A 26,910-nucleotide genomic window follows, 5' to 3' on the forward strand; every position below is an offset into this window, starting at 1 on the left:
ATTTCTCTCAAGACAGACAGATGAGTACATACAATTAAAAACAATTAAAAACACATAATCCAAAAAGCGGAGGAATATAATCCTACTACGCCCACCCTGCAGTGGGTACAAATAGCCCTAAGATGTGAGCCAGTCCCGGACTGATGGAACACAACCAATGTATGCAGCAAAATCTAGAGATTATACCAATAAATAGCACCTGGCAAATATGAGTACAATATGTAGAACGCCTAGCAGCCTGACCAATGTAGGTATAATACAAGAATATATATGTTGTAAATCACGGTGCAAATATATCTGGCCAGTATAAGGTGCAAAAAGCTCAGTGCATGTAATAAGTGTGCCAAATGTGGAGTGCAATACTACGACCTGAGAAAGAGTGCTGTATGTCCAACAAGTCTGGCTGTCAGGCTCAGTGCTAAAGTGCTGCTACCGGGACTCCTCACATCCAAAGCAGGGAGAAGCTGACCCCACGCGTTCCGCCTCCAGCTACGGAGGCTTCCTCAGGAGTAACAAAATACTCATCTTGGCCGTTCTTATATATATAACAAAATCATTGAAATTACAATCACCTGGAGTAAAACCTGTGGAGCGCATGTTGACTCGCATTCATTATGGAATCTCAGTGAAAGAGAGGCTTGGCACGCCACAATAGCCAACATCGTGTGGCCGGGACCAAAGTTGGAAGCGAGGCTTGGTAACTAATCAATGTGTATGGAACCGAGGCTTGGCATGTGATTCTATTAGCCCTCCATGGGATCAGGAACGAGGCTCGAGACGCACGAGCGCCCGGGGCAAGGTGCCCTGCACGCACCGCGGACCAGAACGAGGCTCAGACCGCAATGCAATACACGACCGCGCCCGGCACATGGCCCTGCTGGATCGGCGCCGCACCCCGCCCACCCGTCACGTGATCGAGCCCAACATGGTATCAAGGGGAGGTAAGATTCAGGATATATGCTTGTCCGGAGATGGAGCAAAAATAGAAAAGAATAAGGACAGAGTCTGATAATGATAATATCTAGATTATGATAATATCTAAATTATCAACCCAAATATATGTACATGAGTGAGATAAAATCAAAATCGGAAGTAGAGACAAATCTGGTGACAAATAACAGATGTCAAATAAACCTGACCAAATTAAACCATATCCCTATGCAAACTGCATCAGCCCCCATGAACTAGATCATACCCAATGCCAACATGTATCACAATAGCCATAACATTTAGTGAAGATGCATCTTCCAGAATATGTCTCCTGGACATATTCTTCACAATTTATGAGACATGCATAAATGAAAAAAACAAACAAGAAACACGGTTAATGAGCTCCATTTGATTGTGAGACTTGTTATCCCCGATGAAAACCCTACAGTGGTCCAAATGGATCTGTATAAAAAAAAAAAAAAAAAAAAAAAAAAGGGGAAAAACACAAAGAACAGGGAAAAAAAGAGAAAATAATAAATTATAATAACACATAATAATAATTAAAAAGAGGTCAACGAATGATCATACCGAAGGGGCCCCCAAAAAATATGAGCCTACCTTATAACATATAACAAAGGAAAAAAAAAAAAAAAAAAAAAATATAAAAAAATATAATAAATTAAATTTTTATTTGTTTATTTTTGAATGTGTGAGAAATGGGTGTGAAACTATACAATAAAACCAAAAACCGTGAGAAAAAATATATAAAAACCTCAACCAATACTGAATATAATGAAATACTATACCAAAGTGATATGTAAAATGTGCGTATATATGTGTATAAATAAACAGTGTGTGTATATGTGTATATATGTGTATAAAATAAACAGTGTGTAAAAGATAAGTGATAGAGTGTAGTGTATTAAGTGTGAATAGATGTGTAAAAGTGACTGTCTACATGTATCTATATTATGTGCAAAAAAAAAAAAAAAAAATTTTAAAAAAATTTTTTTTATATATATTTTTTTAAAAATAATAAAGATTTATTTTTTATTTTTATTTTGTTTTTTGTATGTGTCTATGAAATGCCCAGAAAACCCGTAAAGGTTAATTCTTCGTTCAGGCCCCGTGGTGCTACCGTGTCCAATTGAAAAATCCATCTAGCTTCTTGTCTGAGTATAAGGGACGAAATATCACCCCCACGTATTCCACATGTTATTTTTTCCAAGCCCACTACCCTCGTGCCCCCGATCCTACCTGCATGATGTTTTCTGTAGTGGGCTGCCACTGATGTCAAAGTTCTCTCACTTTTAAAGTCTCTATCGGCTAGCGAAATTGTGGAAAAATGCTTCTGAATTCGTTTCCTCAGTTCCTGTGTCGTCTGGCCTATATACACCTGGTTACAGGGACATAAAATGGCATACACAACATTCCTGGATTTACAATTAATGTTTTGTTTGAGGTGATGCCGAGTGCCCCCTCTTGGATCCACAAAATCTCGTGTGGGTTCCATGTATTGGCAAATAGAACACTCACCACATGGAAATGAGCCAATGTATTCTTGTTTTCTGTTCCTTTTTCCTCTCGATCTCGCAAAATGACTCTGTGTCAGAATATCTTTCAGGTTCCGTGCCCGTTTTGCTGTTAATAATGGGATTGTTGGTATTAAGGGGTTAATCTTCAGGTCTGATTTCAGAATGGTCCAGTGTTGATGTAGTAATTGTCGTATCTGATTCCACTGGTTGTTGTATGGTGTAGTGAGGCGTAGAGATGTATCTTCCAATCGTGTCCTCGGTTTCAATAATTCATTTCTGTCAGAGTGCAATGCTTTTTGAAAAGCTCTTGATATAACCTTTTTAGGGTAACCTCTCACCCTCAAGCGCTCCGTTAGATCCCTCGCATGTCTCCTGAAGTCCTCCATTTGTGAACAGTTACGTCTCAGTCTTAAAAATTGGCCCGTCGGTATCCCTCTACGGGTGTGTCCCGGATGGAAACTTCCGAAATGCAATAAATTATTCGTAGCTGTCTCTTTACGATGCAGAGAGGTGGTGATTTTGTCCTCATTCCGGATTAACTTTAAATCCAGGAATTCCACCCTTGTATCCGAGATTTGCGATGTAAGGCGAATCTGCAGGTTGTTGTCATTCAACTGCTCAATGAATTCTTGACATTGTGTCTCCGAGCCTTGTGTGTTGAAGATTTCTGTGACTGCTTTGATGCCATCTTCATGTCTAATATTCGAATACAAGGACTCCACATCACAGGTTACTAGTAGAAAATCTCTTGGTAGTGATGTATCCTCCAAAAGTTCCATCAGATGCATTGAGTCCCTCACATGTGATTTCAAATCCAGAACCAATGGCTGGGGGATTAGTCATATTCTTGTGCACCTTCGGTAACATGTAATAGGTTGGCACGACAGGTGTGGTCACAAACATATAGCGGTGTTCCTTCTCTGTGATAATTCCATAACGTCGGGCTGAGTCCAATAACATTTCAAATTTCTTTTTGAAGGTCACCGTAGGATCCGATGGTAATTCCAAATAATACGCAGTATTCTGTAATTGTCGTTTAGCCTCTTGTGACGCTTCATTGTCCGAGAGTAAATCCATTAAGTCTCGTAGAACTTGTTGATCGATTTCCAAGGTTTCCTGAGCATGATTGGGTTGAGAATAGATAATCTTCAGAGCCAATTTTCTCTCTGCATAAACAGGTCCGACATCATCTCCAGATGCAGGGAACATTGGGAAAGAAAGCCACGGCAAAACTTAGAGTCCCCATCAAATTTATCCGGCAAGGATAAGCGTATCCCAGGAGCGGCCACTCGCTGCGGAGGAGGTGCAGGAGCTGGCGGAGGAGATGACTGCTGAAGCTGTGGTAGTAACTGTTGTAGCATAACGGTCAGTTGAGACAGCTGTTGGCCTTGTTGCGCTATCTGTTGTGACTGCTGGGCGACCACCGTGGTGAGGTCAGCGACAACTGGCAGAGGAACTTCAGCGGGATCCATGGCCGGATCTACTGTCACGATGCCGGCTGGCAGGTAGTGGATCCTCTGTGCCAGAGAGGGATTGGCGTGGACCGTGCTAGTGGACCGGTTCTAAGCCACTACTGGTTTTCACCAGAGCCCGCCGCAAAGCGGGATGGTCTTGCTGCGGCGGTAGTGACCAGGTCGTATCCACTAGCAACGGCTCACCTCTCTGGCTGCTGAAGATAGGCGCGGTACAAGGGAGTAGGCAAAAGCAAGGTCGGACGTAGCAGAAGGTCGGGGCAGGCAGCAAGGATCGTAGTCAGGGGCAACGGCAGAAGGTCTGGAATCACAGGCAAGGAACACACAAGGAACGCTTTCACTGGCACAAAGGCAACAAGATCCGGCGAGGGAGTGAAGGGGAAGTGAGGTGATATAGGGGAGTGCACAGGTGTAAAGACTAATTGGAACCACTGCGCCAATCAGCGGCGCAGTGGCCCTTTAAATCGCAGAGACCCGGCGCGCGCGCGCCCTAGGGAGCGGGGCCGCGCGCGCCGGGACAGAACAGACGGAGAGCGAGTCAGGTAGGGGAGCCGGGGTGCGCATCGCGAGCGGGCGCTACCCGCATCGCGAATCGCACCCCGGCTGGCAGCGGAATCGCAGCGCCCCGGGTCAGAGGACGTGACCGGAGCGCTGCCGCGGGGAGAGTGAAGCGAGCGCTCCGGGGAGGAGCGGGGACCCGGAGCGCTCGGCGTAACACTGGTGCAGCCATCCCGGCTCTGACGTCAGACGCCGGCAACACGAGGTGAACTTCCAGCCCTCCAGTACATGGTCCTGTCCACCAACTAACAAAGCGGTGAGGAATACCAATCTCCAGCACACGCCAGCGCCAGCAGTCCCCGGACACCACTGCGATCTTCGGCGCCTGCCAGCACCTCAGCCGACAGCGACTGCCACCGCGCTCAGATTCTACTGGACCAGGCTCACAATTGGAAGCACCGCACAGAGAACTGTGCACACCACGGACACTCAGCCATTGCGGGAACAACACCCATTGCCTGAGTTACCATTTACAGACCGGTAACAATTTCTAATATTACAGACTGTTTGCTACTGTATCTAAAAGGGACATATCTACCCTAAATACTCAGAAGAGCAACTCTTTAATATATTTGTATGGTACAGATCTTACTCTGCTATTTTATTATCCTATGCCCGGTCTATAGTTTTAATTACTATTACCTAAATACATTGTTAGGTTGCCTTTTAATATGTATGTTCTTCTCACAAGGGCCCTGTGAGAAGTGTCGAAATCTTAACTATATTTTATAATAAATGTTAATTATTATTGAAGCACGATCCACGTATATCCATTTTTATTTACTCACCTAGAAGGTCCGGGCTACATTGTATTTTTTGGTATTTCCCTTTTCTAGCAATTAAGGTATAGTTGCTTGCCCAGTTTGACCTCGGTGCGTAATAGTTGTGAGCTGCACATACCTATAGAATTTTTTCATATTTACAACACTGTATCATGTATGTCATAACATTTAAGTTTATTGTTTTTTTTGGGAAGAATTTGCAATGCATTGGACCAATCATATAAATAAAATAGCATGTGGTAACATACACTATATTGATCTTATGTTAGTTTATTTGATTCAATTTTAAAAAATTCTATACGTAACTTAATTTTTATACTCTATTTTTTATTTTTATTTTTCATTATTTATTATTTTTTATTTTATTTTATTTATATATTTTTGTATATTTATCTCATTTTATTTAGTTTTTGCGCAAGACGGTGATTGTGTGTTGGATAGCATAAGGTGTCAATATATTGTAAAAAGACTATCTGGACCCCAGTGTGGATGTACAATGCTTGTGATGGGCACCCCCGTCCACTTTAGTGGAAACCCATAAAAGACTGAGGATTCCCCTCGACAATTGGTGCCGGAGACCTTCATATTTTATTATTTACTATTCACTTTTTTATTTGTTTATTTCTCCTAATTCATTTTTCCTCTTTATATAGTGGAGACCGGAGATCATGGTTGACATTCGCCGCAGATCCAGGTCGGGTTGTGCTATGCATACTTTACCTGACCAGGTGGCGTCTGTCACTATGACAACCGGGATCGCAAAACACAGATCCCTGTTTACCTTAACTAAGATGGCCACCGGAACAACTCTGAATGCTGTAGCGCATGCGCCAAGTGACAGAGCCGGTCGGCGTAATAATCGATTATGTCAGAGATCACATGATGATTCTTTGACACTGTTGATTGGTCCATAGCACTGTGAACGCTTAGACACTTTTGGTGTTCGGCACCATTGCTCTTCATACATGGAGGACAGTTCTCCCCCCCCCCCCCCCCCCGGTGAGTTACACCATAGACCCACCCCCTTATTATGTATTGTAATGATTGATCATTTGAGTGTCTGAAATTGTATGACAATACCACTTCTCTGTATGATCCACATATCTTGTATATGTGGATTTGATTTTAACTATGCACTAGCACTTGGATTTTATGTATACATCCCCTACTGTGTATGATATGCACTATTTGCACTTTAATATTTTTTATACACTTTTAATTGTTTGTAATTGATTTTGACATGTTTCACCCTACATATATATCTTTTAAAGATCACTATTGTTAGCTTGAGAATGGTGTTGTGAGGACACCGAAACGTTGCACCAAGTTTTGTTAATGGAATGAAGACACTTTTTCTTTTTCATCAATTGGAGTGCTGCGGTCATCCCTTTTTTCTATGCTGTGAATTGGATCCAAGACCAGGGTCCCAGTGACTGACGCGCATCCCTACTGACTTATTCTATTGAAGTGCTGCTCTACCTCTTTTTTGCCTATATATATATATATATATATATATATATATATATATATATATATACGGTATATATATATATATATATATATATATATATATATATATATATATATATATATATATATCGGATATGAGATGAAATAAAAAGAGAAACCTAGGAGGCAAGCCAGTGGCACAAATAGATTATGGATGAAATGACAAGGTGCATATGTGCAAGTGCACAAAAGTGCATAATAAAGTTAAAATCACATAAAACATCCTACTGAAGTATGAGGGTACACAGCTGTGCATATTACAAGTAGCCACTCATGTTCAGGATTGGGCGGTGGCATATGGCATTACCCCACAGTGAATTGTAAACAAAGAAGCGTGGAGCCGCAGGTCCGCTCGCACCATATCGGTGCTTCTGCATCAAGAGTGATAAGCCAATAGTATAAGGGAGACAGTAGATACGTAGCAATCACGTGTCCCGCTACGGGCATATGTCACTAGCGCATGGGCTATAAATTCCTGAATATGATTGGCTACTTGTAATATGCACAGATGTGTACCCTCCTACTTCCATAGGATGTTTTATATGATTTAAACTTTATTATCCATTTTTTGCACTTTTAAACACTTATGATGCATGTCTGCACTTTGGACATACTTGTGATGTCCCCTACATGTATATTTTATTGCACGATTTTGTATTATATACTTTGCTTATATCTATGTATGCAAATTAATTGGTCACATGACCATGTATATTTAAACCTCATTGGATCACTTGCACTTTGACTTGAAAATAGTGGTGTGAGAACACAGAAGCATAGTCTTTGTATTTCTGGAAAAAAGCTGCCTCTTATTTGAATACGCTGGTGTGCTGCAGTTACGTTCCTCATATATCGATTCTTCAAAAGCCAGAAGCCTAAATGTTTTATTCCCAAAATAGAAATGCAGCCAGCACAGCTAACTATGCTCATCCCACAAGGGTATAGCAACACACAGCAAGCCTCCGGGCATCTGCGGCACTGACCACCGGTGCCAAATACAGGACAGACTTCCACAAATTGAATGAAGACGGAAAAGCGATGGGCAAACAGGCTCCGGTCAAGCAGTTTATTGCAGGTGGAAATGCTCAGCAACAATTGTTTCGCTACTCGCAGGTAGCTTTTTCACAGCCTAATTGAATAAGAGATCTCCACCCCACTATATTGGAAAGACTATCTGACCGTATCCAAGAATTGCTTAGAAGAGAGACATAACTTATTCTTAGAACAGATACTCTGGGCCCGATGAGGATGAACGAAAGGAGCCATTTGAATAGTATGTTCTAAGTGAATGTGGGTATGACCTGAGTGTTGCATTGAGTGCATATACTGCCACCTACCTTTTCATTAGATTTTAACCGATTCTAGTAACAATGTGCTTCCATAAAATATATTTTATGTATGTCCTTTTATTTGGTTCCCTGTTAATAAAGTTTGTTTGGGAATGCTGGGACTTTTAAAGGGGGGGAGATCTCTGGTTCAATTAGGCTGTGAAAAAACCATCTGCGAGTAGCGAAACAATTGTTGCTGAGCATTTTCACCTGCAATAAACTGCTTGACCGGAGCCCGTGTGCCCAGCGCTTTTTTGTCTTCATTCGATTTACTAAATGTTTTAGTATCTTCATGGCTTTGATGGACTTATACTTTTTTTTATTTTTTACTATATTTCATTAAATAAAATGTATCAGATGGAAGTGGTTTTGTTAAAAAAGAAATAAATGGGGAGACAGGGATCACTGATTGTATTTACATAACTTCCCTGTGTAAAGCATAAGCTAGCTTTATAGTAAGTATACCTTTTAGGCTCCTTACTGCTTCTTTTATGCTTGTCTCTATTTTCGTCAAAGTATATAGAATTTTTATCCAGTCTTATTACCATACAGTACATGGATTGCATTATTTGAACTATTCTGTCAAAGGCTTTTAGATAGAAGATCAGTTAAATTCAAGTTTCTCTGAAGTAACAGAGGACCCTGGGTTGAAAACATGAAATTTCTTGCTGAATAGCATTGAATATAATTTCAACAGATTGAAGAGTTCATGGGACAAACAGGCCTTTTGGATGATGGTCTGTAGATTTTGACAGATGATTTATCTAGGTGAGTAAATTATAGATTACTAGTTGACATGCTGGATTGTAAGGTATATATGAGTTGATAGGTAATTTGTTTTTATTTTTCAATTTAAACATTATAAATTGAGATGTATTCATTTTTATAACCAAAGAATTTCTAAACCTGAAGAAAAATAAACACTCATATCCAGAAGAATATGTTGAATATATTGAATTCCTTATATTTTACTGAGGCAAAAATAAAATTATATAATGTGGAACAATAAAATTACTCACAACTTGAGATCCTTTACATCATTTCTGTAAAAAAAAAAAAAAATACGTCTCAACTGACACACAAAATAATAGTGTTACAGAAAACTAAGGTTGGACCAAGAAGATAAGAGTAACAATTTATTGCTATAAATAGATACTTCACATTTATAGAGCATCTATGATATATTGTTGAAAGTAAGTCTATATATATATATATATATATATATATATATATATATATATATATATATTTCCTAAATAAATCTAATTTCCATGCTGGCAACTAGGTACTCACAATAGGCTAAAATGTCTGGTCTGTAGAGATAATTTATCAGCTTGTGCTGAGGATACTGAAGGCAGGATAGGCAATCATCCCATTATAATTAGAGGGCAGGGATTTCAGTAAAAGGTTACATCTTTATTATATCTTAAACCCTAGCATTCAATTAAAAGTAAATGGACTTTTTTGGGCACAAAATGCTAGAATCCATCATATGTACTTACATTTTAAATAGGATAAAATAGGATATGGATAAAGATGAATAAAACCCCCAAAATTAATTTAGCATGTTTCACGCAAATCAACATTCTGATTCGGCCCCATACTTGCTGGACCAGGTGCAGAGCATCTGCCCTAGTTACAGTAAGTGGAGACATTTACCCAGGCCAGTTTCTATGCATCTCACCCAGTGAATGTGAACTAGGCAGAAAAGCATACAATGTATGCCTCGCTGCTCAGTAAGTACAGTAGCAGGGACTCCTGACTTTGACAAGTCCCTGCTACTGTACCATTATAAAAAATAAAAAAAAATTATTGATAGAAAATTGAATTCAGACCAATCCAAATGTCTTTGTAAAATTTTTGTTGCATCTGGGTTATTATGAATTGATTCAATCATCTCTAGTATTAATGTTTCTTTAAGTACAATGAAGTAGTGCCACAAATGGGATATTTCTTTAGAGCATCCTCCCTAGTGGAGCTGGTACCTAAAACATAGTGAGATATTTGTAAGGCATAACAAATAAAGCCCATAAACTTGGGATTCCACACTCCCATTCATACTTCTTAATTTCTGCATGTGGAATTCCGCTAGCCACTGGGTCACATAGTGATGGAGTACTCTTCACAGGGGCATGCTCTCTTCTCTGCATCCAGCTCTGATCAACCTCGGCTGATTAATTGGGCTCCGGACTTCAGTTTGGAGGGGACCCCACCAATCTTCAGGTCACAGTTGCAGGACCGTGCCTCTTCTGCTTACCCTACTGCTCGAAGTGAAGGGCGTACTGTTTTGGGCAATCATTTACTCTCTACTGGTGACCACCCAGTAATCCTCACAGATTGCCAGTCTCAGTCCTTATCCCTTCTAACAAAAGGGGACCTAATTTTCCTAGGTAAACAAATGGAAGTGAAATGGAAGCAAGAATTTGCTTGAACGGATTTGTCTGTCTTCTCCACTAGAGTGAAGGTGGTTAAAACGGCTCAGGATTCGCCCTCTGTCCAAACTTAACATGATGTGGTAAGGCAACATCCTGAACAACTATGCAATCTACATCTACAACTGGACAACGTTATATATTGTAATCAATGAAACAATATTCGCTTGCATGGCATGCTGGAATCGATGGGTCCAGACAAACTGCACTCTGCTTTGCTATCCAACTTCAGTGATCGTCTGAGTTGGAGCTGTATGGAGCCCTTTGCTCTCCTAACCCTGGTTATCAACATCCCCATGAAGTTACTCATATGATCTGCAGTAAAATGCATGGTAGCATTTCAGTTTTTAAAACAACATGCAATTTGCTATTACTCTTATTAACACACAAACACACAATATTTGTGCAGTGCATATTGCAAGGAGCAGGGACATCTTTCTTTGTTCTTTTTTGTGGTATCCTGCACTATTAGTATAGGACATTATGGAAACAGGATTAAATATATATATATATATATATGTAGGGGGAGATTTATCAAAATCTTTGCAGAGGAAAAGAGGTACAGTTACCCATAGTGACCAATCAGATCACTTCTTTCATTTTTCACAGGCACTTATTAAATATGTAAGAAGTGATCTGATTGGTTGCTATGGGCAACTACATCACTCTTTTTCTGCACAGGTTTTGATAGATCTCCCCCATAGTCTCTGCTCTCATAATGTACATTATCGACCTGATAGACTTACTGAGTCTTGAGAATTAGGCTGACAATGCATAAAACATTGCTGTGATACTTCTGAGAGGCCAGACAGATTCACCAGGATGAGCTCAGAGTGACCAGCCCTCCAAATCTATGAATTGTAATCCAGAGATGCACAACACATCACTGGCTTACTGTCTGATAAATAGAATAGTGAGCTTCTGACTCCTATCATATTTAAACTCCAAGTACTGACGTGAATAGCCTTTTTGTTGGCTCTCCTCCATTACCATTTCTCCCTGTCACTTACACTGTCTCAAGAATGCACCATCCTTGTGTTTGGGGACCTCCTTATCATGGGGGTTAAGAAATAGATTTGCGCTTCACATTCTTTTATCAAATATTTATGTTAAACAATGACTACATCAAAGGGCATGAAGACCTAGAACCCTTTAATATTGAAGTAAATTAGTTCTATGCTAAAGCATCCTATGGTTCTATTGGTTGTTTTGCGGCTGCTATTCAATGTATCTCTAAATGCTGTTAAAATTAGCACAGGTAAGATAGTTGCCATGAAAATATGAAAATAAAATAAGATGTACAGTCAAAAAACAAAATAAGAATATGAAAATGTATGTGTATCTGGTTTTAATTAGTAAATAAACAATTTTAGGTGACAAATTCAGTTTTCATTTCACACAAAAGACTATTAGAACGGAAAACAGATGCAAAAACGTAACTCTCTATTGATATACTTTATTTTCCCTGTAGGAGCTCTAATGGAAGAAAAGCACACAAAGCAGTTTCCCTGTTAATAACAATAGCTTGCAGGGAGTCCCAGCAGTAGAATCCTTTCAATGAGCTTTTCTTAAGGAAACTAACACAATTCTTTTTTATTGGGGTTATTCCCCTTAAATAACCATATTAACCAACCCTTAAATGTATTCAGGCAGGCTTAATATATTAATTCAGGAAAAACAATCAATGATATATATATATATATATATATATATATATATATATATATATATATATATATATATATAATTTATTTTTGTTCTTATTTATTCTACAGACAAACTACTATTCCATATTATTATTATTAGTAAACAGATACAAAAAAATGAAGTCTTGTTGAGAGGCAATGTGTTGATTTTGCATGTGTTTGTGTGATTACCTGCTATCCCAGTGAGTCATATATTATATTGCTACCATAATGTTATCCATTTGTATTTCTGCCAGAAGTAGGAAATTATACATTTAGCACTCAAATGAACCTTTTTTTTCCTATAAATATTTTATGAAGATTTTTAGCTATCTACTGTCTGATGTGTTGGGATGTCATGCTCAGACCATCTGTTCCTTTATTTTTAATCAACGCCAAGATGTTAGACACAAATTATTACAATTTGTAATAGAGGTAGATTTTCTAACTAGCCAGACTTTATGCATTTTTTTAAGTAAGTTTAGTGTTCCTATATGTTTACTGTAAAAAACAGTATAGCAACAGGGGAATCTGAAGTCAACTCTGACAGTGATGTAAATCAGCTGTGTTTTGTGCCAATTACATTTCCACTCTTATTTTATACATATTTTAAACTAACATTTGTTCATGCCATCTGTGAAGTAATCCTACTATTAAGTCCATCTACACTTTCCTCCTAAATATATTGTTTAACATACAGTCAGTACAAAATTGAACTTCCAGGGCCCTGTATAAATAGGCTAGCTTGTTAAAGGAATTATATAATTATAAAAAATAAAATTACTCAGTGGTTTAATCAATTAAAATTTTCTTTTATTCAAATCATATTATATTAATTATTTTTTTTTTAAAATCTTACCATTTACAGCCTGGTCACTAAGCCTAATAAAAGGCTGACACTTCCTGTAGCTGATAAGTTTAAGCAGTAGCCATCATATTATTACTAGTGTTGAGCGGCATAGGCCATATTCGAATTTGCAATATTTTGCGAATATATGGATGAATATTCGTCATATATTTGCTAAATTCGCATATTCGTAATATTCACGTTTTTTTTCGCATATGCGACAATTCGCATATGTGAAAATTAGTATATACAAAAATTTGCATAAGCGAAAATTCGCACGCCAGTCGCATTGCGAATATTCGTGAGCAACACTAATTATTACAAGCAGGATTACAGTGAAAGGTGACATCTATGTATGAATAAAACAGGATCAGACCATTCACAATAGGCTATGGTCAAAGCTTAGCTTCCCCCTCCCCCTCCGTGCATACTGTACTCTGCCTAATTGATAGGGTATGCTTAGAAAGTTCTCCCATAGAATTCAATAGGGCCATCTTCAATCTATTGTTTGCTACATTCACAAGACTTGCTTTAAAGTAATCCACACTTTAAATTATGTGTTGCTTTAAAAGGTTTGTCAATTCTTACAAAGTACAATATTGTGGTGCATGTCACAAATCCTCAAGTCTATCTTTGTCTTTTACTTGACATCCTCCTAGACATTCATAGACATGAATGGAAGGAGCATGGCATGACATCACAAGTAGAGGTGGCCTGACATCATGACTACAGACGCCCAAACCCAGCGTTCTGAACATAATGTTTAGAATGCCGGGTGACTGCAAGGAGATCCAGCTGCTGGAACCCCCCACGATCAGACATCTTATCCTCTATCCTTTGGATAGGGGGATAAGATGTCCAGGGGTGGAGTACCCCTTCAGAAGGTTTTTTATTTTTTTTATTTATTTTTTTAAATCAACTGGTGCCAGAAAGTTAAACAGATTTGTCAATTACTTCTATTAAAAAATCTTAATCCTTCCAGTACGTTTTAGGGGCTGGATACTACAGAGGAAATGCTTTTCTTTTTGGATTTCTCTTCTGTCACGACCACAGTGCTCTCTGCTGACCTCTGCTGTCCATTTTAGGAACTGTCCAGAGCAGCATATGTTTGCTATGGGGATTTTCTCCTGCTCTGGACAGTTCCTAAAATGGACAGCAGAGGTCAGCAGAGAGCACTGTGGTCATGACAGAAGAGAAATCAAAAAAGAAAAGCATTTCCTCTGTAGTATACAGCCCCTAAAAAGTACTGGAAGGATTAAGATTTTTTAATAGAAGTAATTTACAAATCTGTTTAACTTTCTGGCGCCAGTTGATTTAAAAAAAAAAAAGTTTTCCACGGGAGTACCCCTTTAAGTGTATTTGTATATACATGCTCCTTTCGGTTGATGTCTTCCTAATCCCCCCCCCCCCCCCGGGCCTCCTTTATGCGCAGGTCTACTGTTACCTTATAGGCCAATTCATCCCTTTACATATAATAATATCACATTTACTTTTAATGTACTGTAAATTTAAAATTACTACTTCAAAGTTAGATAACCTAGTATTCAAAATAAGATAAACAAGATTACAAACATTTTCTCTTAAAACACACACATCTAAAAAAAAAGAGAGAGAATGGAAGTCTAATGTAATAATTAGATGAAGTTTTTTTCCATACCCTGTTTAACCATGTTCACACAAGGCTAAATGTTCAATTTTGCTCCATCTCTGGTTTTCCTGCTTTTTTTTGTAGTCCTGACTTGTTCAGCCAGATGATTACTTGTATTCTGAAGATGGGACTGTTGTCAGTGTCTTTGACATGGCATTTGGACATTACATCTGAGCAGGCATGAATGTGTGTAGTTTATGCCATGACTAAAAACTGTTGCTGGTTGAAACATGTCAGCATTTCTGTTCAATATTTTTAATGACATTTAATATATCCTACCATTATAATATGTTCAAGTAAATGTCTCCTGCCCTATCAGACACAGAGGAGTGCTATAAGACAGGAGAGAGCACAGAGGAGTGCTATCAGACAGGAGAGGGCACAGAGGAGTCCTATCAAACAGGAGAGAGCACAAAGGAGTCCTATCAAACAGGAGAGAGCACAAAGGAGTCCTATCAGACAGGAGAGAGCACAGAGGAGTCCTATCAGACAGGAGAGAACACAGAGGAGTCCTATCAGACAGGAGAGAACACAGAGGAGTCCTTTCAGACAAGACAGAGCACAGATGAGTCCTATCAGACAGGAGAGAGCACAGAGGAGTACTATCAGACAGGAGAGAGCACAGAGGAGTCCTATCAGACAAGATAGAGCACAGAGGAGTCCTATCAGACAGGAGAGAACACAGAGGAGTCCTATCAGACAGGAGAGAGCGCATAGGAGTCCTATCAGACAGGAGAGAGCACAGAGTAGTACTAGCAGACAGGAGAGAGCATAGAGGAGTGCTATCAGACAGGAGAGAGCACAGTGGAGTGCTATCAGACAGGAGAGAGGATAGAGGAGTACTATAAGAAAGGAGAAAGGACAGAGGAGTACTATCAGATAGGAAAGAGCACAGAGGAGTACTTTTAGACAGAAGAGGACAGATGAGTCCTATCAGACAGGAGAGAGCACAGAGGAGTGCTATCAGACAGGAGAGAGCACAGAGGAATGCTATCAGAAAGGAAAGAGCACAGAGGAGTACTATCAGACAGGAGAAAGCACAGAGGAGTGCTGTCAGACAGGAGAGAGCACAGAAGAGTACTATCAGATAGGAGAGAACACAGAGGAGTACAATCAGACAGGAGAGAGCACAGAGGAGTGCTACCAGACAGGAGAAATCACAGAGAAGTACTATAAGACAGTAGAGAGCACAAAGGAGTGCTATCAGACAGGAGAGAGCACAGAGGAATCCTATCAGACAAAATAGAGCACAGAGGAGTGCTATCAGACAGGAGAGAGCACAGAGGAGTCCTATCAGGGAGGAGAGCGCACAGAGGAGTACTATCAGACAGGAGAGAGCACATAGGAGTACTATCAGACAGGAGAAAGCACAGAGGACTGCTGTCAGACAGGAGAGAGCACAGAAGAGTACTATCAGATAGGAGAGAACACATAGGAGTGCAATCAGACAGGAGAGAGCACAGATGAGTGCTATCAGACAGGAGAGAGCACAGAGGAGTACTATCAGACAGGAGAGAGCACAGAAGAGTACTAGCAGACAGGAGAAAGAACAGAGGAGTACTATCAGATAGGAGAGAGCGCAGAGTAGTGCTATCAGACAGGAGAGAGTACAGAGTAGTACTAACAGACAGGAGGGAATACAGAGGGATACTATCAGACAAGAGAGAGCACAGAGGAGTACTATCAGACAGGAGAAAGCACAGAGGAGTACTATCAGACTGGAAAGAGCACAGAGGAGTCCTATCAGACAGGAGAGAGCACAGAGGAGTGCTAGCCCACCCTCACTTACTGGACTTTGTGCATGCCTGTGCTTCAGCTTGGACAAAGCCATGATTTTAATAGACATGATTTTATAAAACACCTTAAAGTCCTTTAGTATCTAATCTTTTCCTTTGTATTCCCAAACCTTGACTGCTCTGATACATTTACATTGTTGTTTACATTGTGGCTTATATTATTTTAGGAAATATAATTTATATGACATTGTGATATATCATATCAATCTGGTTTGCATTTTGTCTTTCTGGAAACAAGAGTGCAGCCTGCATGGCTATTTTGGATTTAAAAGAGCAAAAGAAAGTGTGAACACAATCTAATTCCTTCTTTCCTTCTCCTAGAAGTGCACTTAGAAGTCGTTTAATCCTTTTGAATATTTTTTTATCAACTGGTGCCAAAAAGTTAAACAGGTTTGTAAATTACTGCTATTAAAAAATCTTAATTCTTCCAGTACTTATCAGCTGCTGTATGATCCACAAGTTCTTATTTTTTTGAATTTCCTTTCTGCCTGACCACAGTGCTCTCTGCTGACACTGTCCATTTTAGGAACTGTCCAGTGTAGGATCAAATCCCCATAGCAAACCTATCCTGCTCTGGACAGTTCCTGACATGGACAGAGGTGTCAGCAGAGAGCACTGTGGTCAGACAGAAAGGAAATTCAAAAAGAAAATAACTTCCTGTGGAGCATACAGCAGCTGATAAGTACTGGAAGAATTAAAAAAATTTAATAGCAGTCATTTACAAATCTGTTTAACTTTCTGGCACCTGTTGATTAAAAAAAAATGTTTTGCAGTGGAGTACCCTTTTAACCCCTTATCGACAATGGACGTAAATGAACGTCATGGTGCCGTGGTACTTAATGCACCATGACGTACATTTACGCTCCGCTATGACCGTGAGCACCATTCTGGTGCTCACGGCATGCGTGGCAGGTCCCGGCTGCTATAAAGCGGATGTCCGCCATTAACCCGTCAGATGTTGTGATCAATAGAGATCACAGCATCTGTGGCAGTGCGGTACTATAAATGGATGCTCGGATCCCTGCAGTGCTGCCGCGGGGATCCGATCATCCACTATCCCTCACCTGTCTCCGGCTGTCTCCCGGGGTCTTCTGCTCTGGTCTGAGATCGAGCAGAGCAGAGCAGAAGATCGCCAATAACACTGATCAGTGCTATGCCCCATGCATAGCACTGAACAGTATTAGCAATCAAATGATTGCTATAAATAGTCCCCTATGGGGACTATTAAAGTGTAAAAAAAAAAGTTTAAAAAAATGTTAAATAAAAAAGTTTTTCCCATTTTACCCCCAAAAAAGCGTAAAATTTTTTTAATAATGAATACACATATTTGGTATTGCTGCATGTTTAAAAGTCTGAACTATTAAAATATATTGTTAATTATCCCATACGGTGAACAGCGTAAAAGTAATAAAAATAAAAAAGTACAAGATTGCTGCTTTTTTGTCACATTTTATTCCCAAAAAAATGTATAAAAAATTCATAAAAAGTAAAACCTAGGCAAAAGGGGTACTGATAAAAACTAAAGATCATGGCACAAAAAAATTAGCCCTCATACCGCCCCATATACGCAAAAATGAGAAAGTTATAGGTGGTCAAAATAGGGCAATTTCAAATATACAAATTTTGTTAAAATGGTTTGTGATTTTTTTTAAGCAGTATAATCATAGAAAAGCAAATAACATGGGTGTCATTTTAATCATATTGACCCACAGAATAAAGAAATCATGTAATTTTTACCGTAAAGTGTACAGCGTGAAAACAAAAGCTTCCAAAATGGGCTAAATTGCGGTTTTCTTTTCAATTTTCCCACATAAATAATATTTGTTTGGTTGCGTCGTACATTTTATGGTAAAATAAGTGATGTAATTACAAAGAACAATTGGTGGCACAAAAAATAAGCCATCATATGGGTCTGTGAATTGAAATATAAAAGAGTTATGATTTTTAGAAGGCGAGGAGGAAAAAACAGAAATGAAAAAATAAAATTGGTCTGGTCCTTAAAAGGGTATGGCTGTAACGCCCCCTCCCATAGGCTTGCATTGAGGGGGCGGAGCATGGCGTCACATGGGGGCGGGGGCGTGACATCACAATGCTCCGGCCCCCGTGATCGCCAGTAATCAGACCCGGAGCGAACGTGCTCCGGGGACTGATTATAATGGGGTGCTGCGTGGAAAATCACAGGGGTCCCCAGTGGCGGGACCCCAGCAATCATCTTTTGGATTGGAGATAAGATGTCTTAGTGCTGTAGTACCCCTTTAAGGCCAAAATGGGCCTGGTCCTTAAGGGGCTAGAGGGGTACTCCAGTAGGGGGAAAAAATTCAACTGGTGCCAGAAAGTTAAACAGATTTGTAAGCTTATCAGCTGCTGTATGCTGCACAGGAAGTTGTATTTCTTTCTGGAGTTCTTTTCTGTCGGACCACAGTGCTCTCTGCTGACACCTCTGTCCATTCCAGGAACTGTCCAGAGTACAAGCAAATCCACAGAGCAAACCTTTCCTACTCTGGACAGTTCCTGATACGGACAGGTGTCAGCAGAAAAGAACTCCAGAAAGAAATACAACTTCCTGAGCAGCATACAACAGCTGATAAGTACTGGAATATATAAATATAAGTAGTTTACAAATCTGTTTAACTTTCGGGCACCAGTTGATTTGAAAACATTTTTTTTCCACGGGGGTACCCCTTTAAAGCAAATGTTACCTGTGGGCACACCAACCTTGAAAACATTATCTCCTGATTATCCCCAAGATTTTGATATTTTATACATTAGGTCTACACTTACTTTTTCCTTTCTCTACCTTGTTCAAGAGGTGATCCATACGTGATAAACTCATTCAATATTTACTTAATGTTAATAGTTACTTTTCTCTCCCCCCCCCCCCACAAATAGTGGATAATGCACTGCTCCCTTTATATGTAGCTATCAGCAACCACGATCCACAGCTAATGCCGTACATCGCTGAGCTTGCTGATGTCTGGTATTAACTCTTTAGACACCACAATCAAAGTTGAAATTGTGTAAAAAAGTTAAAAAAAAGTTAATAAATGTGATTTACTCGATTCCCTAGTAAAATTTTGAATCACCCCCTTTGTGTAAATAAAAATAAACATAAATATAAGTGGTACTGCCACGTGCGAAAATGTCCAAACTATAATTCATATAGGGGGGATTTATCAAAACCTTTGCAGAGGAAGATTGCTTCTTTCATTTTTAAAGAGGCCTGGGAGAAAAAAAAAGAAGCAATCTGATTGGTTGCAATGAGCAACTGCGCCACTCTTCCTCTAGACATGTCTGATAAAACTCCCCTATAATGCTACTTTAACCACACAGTGAATGGCGTACATACAAAAAAATACCAAAGTCCAGAATTGCTTATTTTTGGTCCCTTTGAATACCCTAAAAAATGTATAAAGAGCGATAAAAAAAAATTATACCTATAAAAACTACAGATCATGGAGAAAAAAATAAGCCCTCACACATCCCTGCATACGGAATAATAGAAGTTATAGGGGTCAGAATATGACAATTTTAAACATGCACATTTTTGTACAAAATGTTATATATTTTTTTAAAGAAGTAAAATAAAACCTAAAAAAGTTAGATAAAATTTTAATTGTATGGACCTACAGAATAAAAATAAGGTGTCATTTGTACTAAAAAGGGCACTGCATAGAATCAGAAGCCCCACAAAGTTACAACATTTTTTTCTTTGTTTTGTCATAGATTTTGTGGTAACATAGTAACATAGTTCATAAGCTTGAAAAAAGACCTGAGTCCATCAAGTTCAACCTATAACCCTAATGAGTCCCTACAAAGTTGATCCAGAGGAAGGCAAAAAAAAAAAACCCTAGAGATAATAATTCCTTCCCGAATAAAAAAAATATGGCAGTCAGAATAAATCCCTGGATCAACGTTCTGTCCCTATAATGTTAATATTCTCCAAAAATGCATCCAGACCCTTTTTAAACTCTTTTACAGAGTTCACCATGACCACCTCCTCAGGCAGAGAATTCCACAGTCTCACTGCTCTTACAGTAAAGAACCCCCATCTGTGCTGGTGTAGAAACCTTCTTTCCTCTAAACGTAGAGGATTCCCCTTGTCCTGGGTATGAATGGATCATGGGAGAGATCTCTGTACGGTCCCCTGATATGTTTATACATGGTTATTAGGTCGCCCCTAAGCCTTCTTTTTTCTAAACTAAATAACCCTAATTCTGATAATCTTTCTGGCTACTGTAGTTGGACATTGGAGCAGAGCTAGCCAGGATTACTTTTCTCCCATTTTAGATGCCACAATCAACTTTAAACATGGCGTCTAAAGGGTTAATATCAAACATCAGCCTGATAAGCGATGTTCATTAGCTGTGGGTTTCCGATTGCTGATAGCAACCTGGACCCACCAGGTATGAAGTGCGATCAGCTTCTGAGTGTGCTTCATATAACAGAAGTGGGCAATGGACGTAAATATATGTCTACTGTCCTTAAGGGGTTAAAACGGCCATTGAAACTGCTCAGTGCCTTCTCCAGTTTATGTGAAGGGGACTGTCCATTGTTGTCTATGTCCATGGGTCCTGTTGAAAGTCATATCACTAAATGCTGTTAAAAAAAAACAGCTCATGCAAAATGGCAGCTCCCATATTAATGTACAGAAAAATGTTATGAAAAAATACAATAACAAAATAGATACTAATTAGAATCAAAGAACATGTTTCAGTATAAAATAATTTAGGTGACACATTCACTTAACATTCACATGTTCAATTTTATTTGTCAGTGTAGTTCATTATCTCCCAAATATTTTCATTTATATTTTTAAAGAGTGTCTTACAATAACTCACGTAAAAATGTATTCTAAGCTCTGATCTTAATAAAATAAAATACAACACACATAAAGATAACAATAACATACCATAAAAAAATTAAAAAACTGTATTCCATTGTGCCTCTGCTAATTCTAGGGTAGGCTTTAATTGAACTATTTTTCTGCTGTTCCATACAATGGATGTGTCTATTACTGTTCTTGCTTCTTAAATGATTCCATAATGGGTTTTATCATTGTACATTTCTTATAATGACTTTAAAATACACTGAAATAAATAACAATTGTTGATAAAGCACTGACACAAGTATTGCATTTACTCCAAAAAATTTATTTTATTCTAAATAGAACTTTATTTAATGCTACAGAAATGTGTTCTTTTTGCTTTTTATCTTATTCAATATTTAAAATTTGCAGGCACAATGTAAAATGGATTTTTATATCAAGAAGAATAAAGAATTTGTTGTGTGGCCTTAAATTAACATTCTTTTAGCTAGAACTTTGCCATCATAAGACTATAGCATGTTATTTTTTATTACTATTTATATAAAAAAAACTGTCTGTGTGTGCTTTCTGAGTTTATATTGTTTTATTTATCTTCTACATTGTATGCAACCCCTTATGGACGCAGGGCGTACAGGTACACCCATGTTCCTGAGTCCTTAAGGACTCAGGGCATACCCATACGCCCTCATACCGCTAACAGGGTTTAAACCATTCTCACGAGTGGAGAACAGGTTAAACCCCATGGGTCCCGTTTGCTACAGGCAGCCAGGACCCATGGCTAATGCCAGGCGCCGCCGATCGTCCCGATGCCCGGCATTAATTCTTTAGATGCTGCGGTCAAAGTTAATTGCGGTGTCTAAACTGAAAGTAAAACTATCCCAGCAGATCAGAAACGCGATGTCCCGATCAGTTTACTGGACGACGGGAGGATCCTCACCTGCCTCCTCGTCCTCCGATCAGCGATCTACTGCTCCATGCTTGCGCAGAAGGCTCGAGCAGTAGAGTTCCGGTAACACTGATCAATGCTATGCTATGGCATAGCATTGAACAGTGTACGCAGTCAAAAGATTGCATGGTATAGCCCCCTAAGGGGGAAAAAAAAAAGTAAAAGGTGGTAAAAAAATAAGAGAAGAAATGTTCACCCCCTAATAAAAATTTACATCACCACCTTTTCTATTTTTTAAATAAAATAATGTAATAAAAAAATGTGGTACAGTCGTGTGCGTAAATGTCCTAACTATTAAAATATAAGGTTAGCTAAACCGCACAGTTGATGGCGTACACGTAAAAAAAATACCAAAGTCCAAAATTGTGAATTTTTGTGTATACACATCATTGCTCGGTTAACGGTTTATTGTGCGGGCTCCTCACTCGAGCCCACACCATGTGCAGGCCTCAGCTGATTCCTGTTACTGAGGGCCGCTGCTAATAGTCGATGTGCAGCGTGAACCTAGCCTAGATCTCCACACAACTGATGACAAGTTGTCATCAGTTGTGTGGCATCCGGTGTCCATTGTTTCTGGATGGCGGACAGGGAAATGCAGCAAGCTGCGCCTCTCTGTTCGGTGCCCTCCAGCAGGTCCAAACAGCCGGCATCAAAATTGAGACGCTGGATGATTGTGAACTGATCCCTGAATGAGATCAGTTCTAGCATCAGTTTCCCTCAGGTGTACGCGGAGGGGAACTGTGCCGGACACCTGATATATGTGAACCCAGCCTTACCTCCCCTCCTGTGCTGGCTGCAACTGTGATTGATAGAGTCTGGATGGACCAGAGCACACAGATCAATGTAGTTCTATGGAACTCCATTGATCTGTATGAGGAATTTAAGGATTCCACCTAAAAGTCCCTAAAGGGGACTAATAAAATGTATAAAAAAAAAGTTAACTAAATGTTTAAAAACATTTTCCATATAAAAAATCTGAAAAAAAATGATTAAGATAAACATATTTGGTATCACCGTGCGTGTAATTGTCTGAACTATTAAAATAAAACATTATTTATCCTGAATGGTGAATCGCGTAAATGTAATAATATTCCAAACCCCAGAAAAAATAACCCCTCAGATAAAATAAAGTAAAAAGCAATCAAAACGTTAGATCAAGATTCCAAAAAGAGATTACGATGCAAAAAAAAAAAATAGCCATCAAACAGCCCAGTATACTTAAAAAGAAAAAAGTTATAAAATGGCAATTCATTTTTTTTCTAAAAAGTTCAGAATTTTTTAGAATTGGTAAAACATAATACAAATTGGGTATTGTTTTAATAATGCCAACCTAAATGATCAAGATTACATGTTGTTTTTTTATTTTACCTCACAAATAATTTTTCCCATTTTGAAGCATATGTTATGGAAAAATGAATAAAAACATTACAAAGTACAATTGGTCCTGCAAAAAACAAGCCTTTAGATGGGTGTGTATATAAATAAAAGCGTTATGGCATTTTTCTGAACGTGCATGTGGCATTTATCTTGCTTTGATGCAGACCTCTAATTTTGAGTTGTTTTTTTTTTTTACTTAATAATATAGTGCTTTTACAAATGCTATTGTCTTCAGCATGCTTTGTTTATGATCATGGTCATTGCTAGATCTCCAAAAGACTCTGTGCTAGAGCCCAAAGCCAAGGTCACGCCCCTAACCACACCCTAACCACATTCTTAGTCACACCCCTAACCATGTCCTCAGGCATGCCCAAGCATACCCTGCCTACTCCTTCATAATTCTCACTAAAAGCAGCTGGCAACTGTACAGCATGGTTAAAGCAATCACTCTTCAATCCCCCTCCGATTTCAGCATGTACATGCGGCCTGAGAGTGATAGGTGTATAATTGCTGCACACTTCTATCACCGTCACACAACCTGTACATACTCAGGCAGCCTCTACATACTAAGATCTGAGGGTGATAGAAGTTTGATTGCTGCATACACACTCCTCAGGCAGCCTGGTCATTCAAAAGTATCACAGTTGCCAAATAACGTAAACAAATATAACCATACATGTTACCATCATACTGTTACTGACTAAATCCTGTTTACCCAGACCAATAATATCAGTATACAAGAAGGAATATATCACTTTACAATACTGTTACTGATGAAATCCTGTATAGCATAACCATAATTACCATAAATACTAGTATACATGGAGGAATATTACCACCATACCTATTACCATTATACTGTTACTGACAAAATCCTGTATACTGGGATCAATATTAACAATAATGCCAGTATACAAGGAGGAATATTAATACCATACATATTAACATCAAACTGTTACTGACCACATGCAATAAATTGGAACCAACAGTACAAAAATGGTCAGTACCTTCAAACAAAATGCTAGGTCTACACTACTAGTTTTGTATGTTACTAGTATGAAACAAGGAACAAATAATACTGCCATACTCTGACCACCCCTGCCATTACCACTGACTAATGCCCCTATACCAAAGACCTGCATTCCCACATATTCTCTATCTGGCCCAGGCCATCAAGATGACTCATCCCCTCAAAATCTGCCAGACAAACATTTTAGGCTCCCTTTTCCAGCACCATTCTAACCTATATACACACTCCCAATGTGTATTGCCTCACACAGTAATAGTGTTCACTTTGTGCCCCCATATACTAAAGTGCTATGTGCAGTAAAAGTATAAAATATTAAAGGGGTACTCCCCTTGAAAACTTTTCGCTTAAATCAACTGGTGCCAGAAAGTTAAACAGATTTGTAAATTTTCTATTAAAATTTAATTTAAAAATCATAATCCTTCAGCTTCTTTTTGCTCCATAGGAAGTTATTTTCTTTTTTTATTTCCTTTTCAATCTCACCACAGTGCTCTCTGCTGACACCTCTGTCCATTTTATAGAACTGTCTGGAGCAGGAGAGGTTTGCTATGGGGATTTACTCCTACGCTAGACAATTCCTAAAATGAACAGATATGTCAGCAGAGAGCAATGTGGTCAGACAGAAAGGAAATTCAAAAAGAAAAGAACTTCCTGTGGAGCAAATAGAAGCTGATAAGTACTAGAAGGATTAAGATTTTTAAATAGAAGTAATTTAAATTTAACTATTTAACTTAAAAATGTTTTCCAGGGGAGTACCCCTTTAAGTATAACATTCATATCAAAACCCCTATAAAGGTTACAACGGGTACATACAGTATGAGCCAAACCAAACCCAGGACCTCAGCGACCCACCACACCTGACGTGTTTTGCAAATTGCTTTGTCAAAGGCTCACGACAAAGAGATTTGCAAAATGTTTCAGGTGTGGTGTAGCATTGAGGTCCAAGGTCCAGTTTGGCTCATACTGTGTGTACCCGTTGTAAGCTTTATAGGGGTCTTGATATGCACTTTATATTTTGTACTTTTACTGCTTTTTGAATAAATGTGCCAACATGGATATGAATTGACAATAGCATGTTAATTACATGTAAGCATTTTTGCATACTTTTGTTAACCATGTGGTTTGTATTCTGGTCTATTTTTTAAGATGCCTTTTGTCTTTTTCACTCTGTTTTGTGCATACCTAGGCATGTATATATATATATATATATATATATATATATATATATATATATATATATATACTACATTTATAGTCTTACTAATCCTTGTATCTCATTGACCCTATCCTCTTTTATCCTTGTTGATTCATTTCAAATTTTTGTGTGACTTACTAATAAATATGTCTGTATTTTGCAGGACATATTCAGAAATGCTATGCCCTCACTTATTGATTTTATTTATTTTTTTCTTTTTTAGACTCCCCCTTCTCTCCACTATGTTAGATTCATTTATAACAGTAATTCCAAAGGCAGGTAAAAACCCTTCTGTCTGTGCCAGTTATCACCCCATATCCCTATTAAATTTGGACATAAAACTCTTTACAAAAATTTGAGCAAAAAGTCCTTCCATATTTGATCAATAAAGACCAAGTGGGGTTTGTATTGTACTACAGTACTATAGATGATGCTATAGACTTGGTAGACATTCTGAACAAAACTAAAACTTCAGGAGTTTGGATCCTAAAAAGGCCTTTGACAGCATAAGTTGGCCATTCCTAATGTCTGCCGTTTAAGCTTACAGCATATCCGGTCCTTTTCTCACTGCCATTTCCAGCCTGTACACATCTTCTTCAGGACAAATTCATCTTCCACATGCCACTTCCAAGTTACAAATTCATAAAGGGACACGTCAAGGCTGCCCTCTGTCCCCATTGCTTTTTGTCCTAAGCATAGAGCCTTTGGCAGCACACATACTGTATGAAGTAGTCCAGACATCCAAGGAGTAGTAGTCAACTCAAGATAATTAAAAATCTCACTTTTTGCGGATGATATGATACCACCAAATATCATTGCCCAATCTATACGCAGCCTTAGATCTGTACGGACGGCTTTCAGGTTATAAAATAATGCTAATAATACAGAAGTTTTGCCAATTAATATTCCAGTTAATACTCTCGCAGCTTTGAAACAGAACAGTGGCCATTCAAGGCCATAAATTATCGAATGATACGCCTCACTCATACTTATTCGTCCATATATAAGTATAATGTCC

General features: G+C 38.7%; 1 protein-coding gene across 2 annotated transcripts; it reads right to left on the reverse strand.

The window, feature by feature from the left end:
* Positions 1-856: 856 nt before the first annotated feature.
* On the reverse strand, positions 857-3,009 carry LOC130291625 (uncharacterized). Of its 2 annotated transcripts, none has more exons than XM_056540603.1 (2): positions 2,188-3,009; positions 857-1,392 (listed from the first exon to the last, which is right to left on the reverse strand). In XM_056540603.1, the coding sequence occupies exons 1-2, from the start codon at positions 2,849-2,851 to the stop codon at positions 1,373-1,375; spliced, it is 684 nt and encodes a 227-aa protein (XP_056396578.1). In that variant the 5' UTR covers positions 2,852-3,009; the 3' UTR covers positions 857-1,372. The 2 variants fall into 2 exon arrangements, with proteins under 2 accessions (XP_056396578.1, XP_056396579.1); XM_056540604.1 differs by lacking the exon at positions 857-1,392 and having other exon boundaries at positions 2,125-2,326; positions 2,467-3,009.
* Positions 3,010-26,910: the final 23,901 nt, after the last annotated feature.

Source organism: Hyla sarda, chromosome 9 (assembly GCF_029499605.1).
Source record: "Hyla sarda isolate aHylSar1 chromosome 9, aHylSar1.hap1, whole genome shotgun sequence".
NCBI classification, from domain to species: domain Eukaryota; kingdom Metazoa; phylum Chordata; class Amphibia; order Anura; family Hylidae; genus Hyla; species Hyla sarda.

What these genes read in the sequence shown, in the direction of transcription:
- LOC130291625 (XM_056540603.1), bottom strand. Translation starts at nt 2,851, where the DNA reads ATGGAGGACTTCAGGAGACATGCGAGGGATCTAACGGAGCGCTTGAGG. An exon ending in CTACAGAAAACATCATGCAG is followed by an intron (nt 1,393 to 2,187) that starts GTAGGATCGGGG and finishes TTTTTTATACAG; the next exon opens with ATCCATTTGGACCACTGTAG.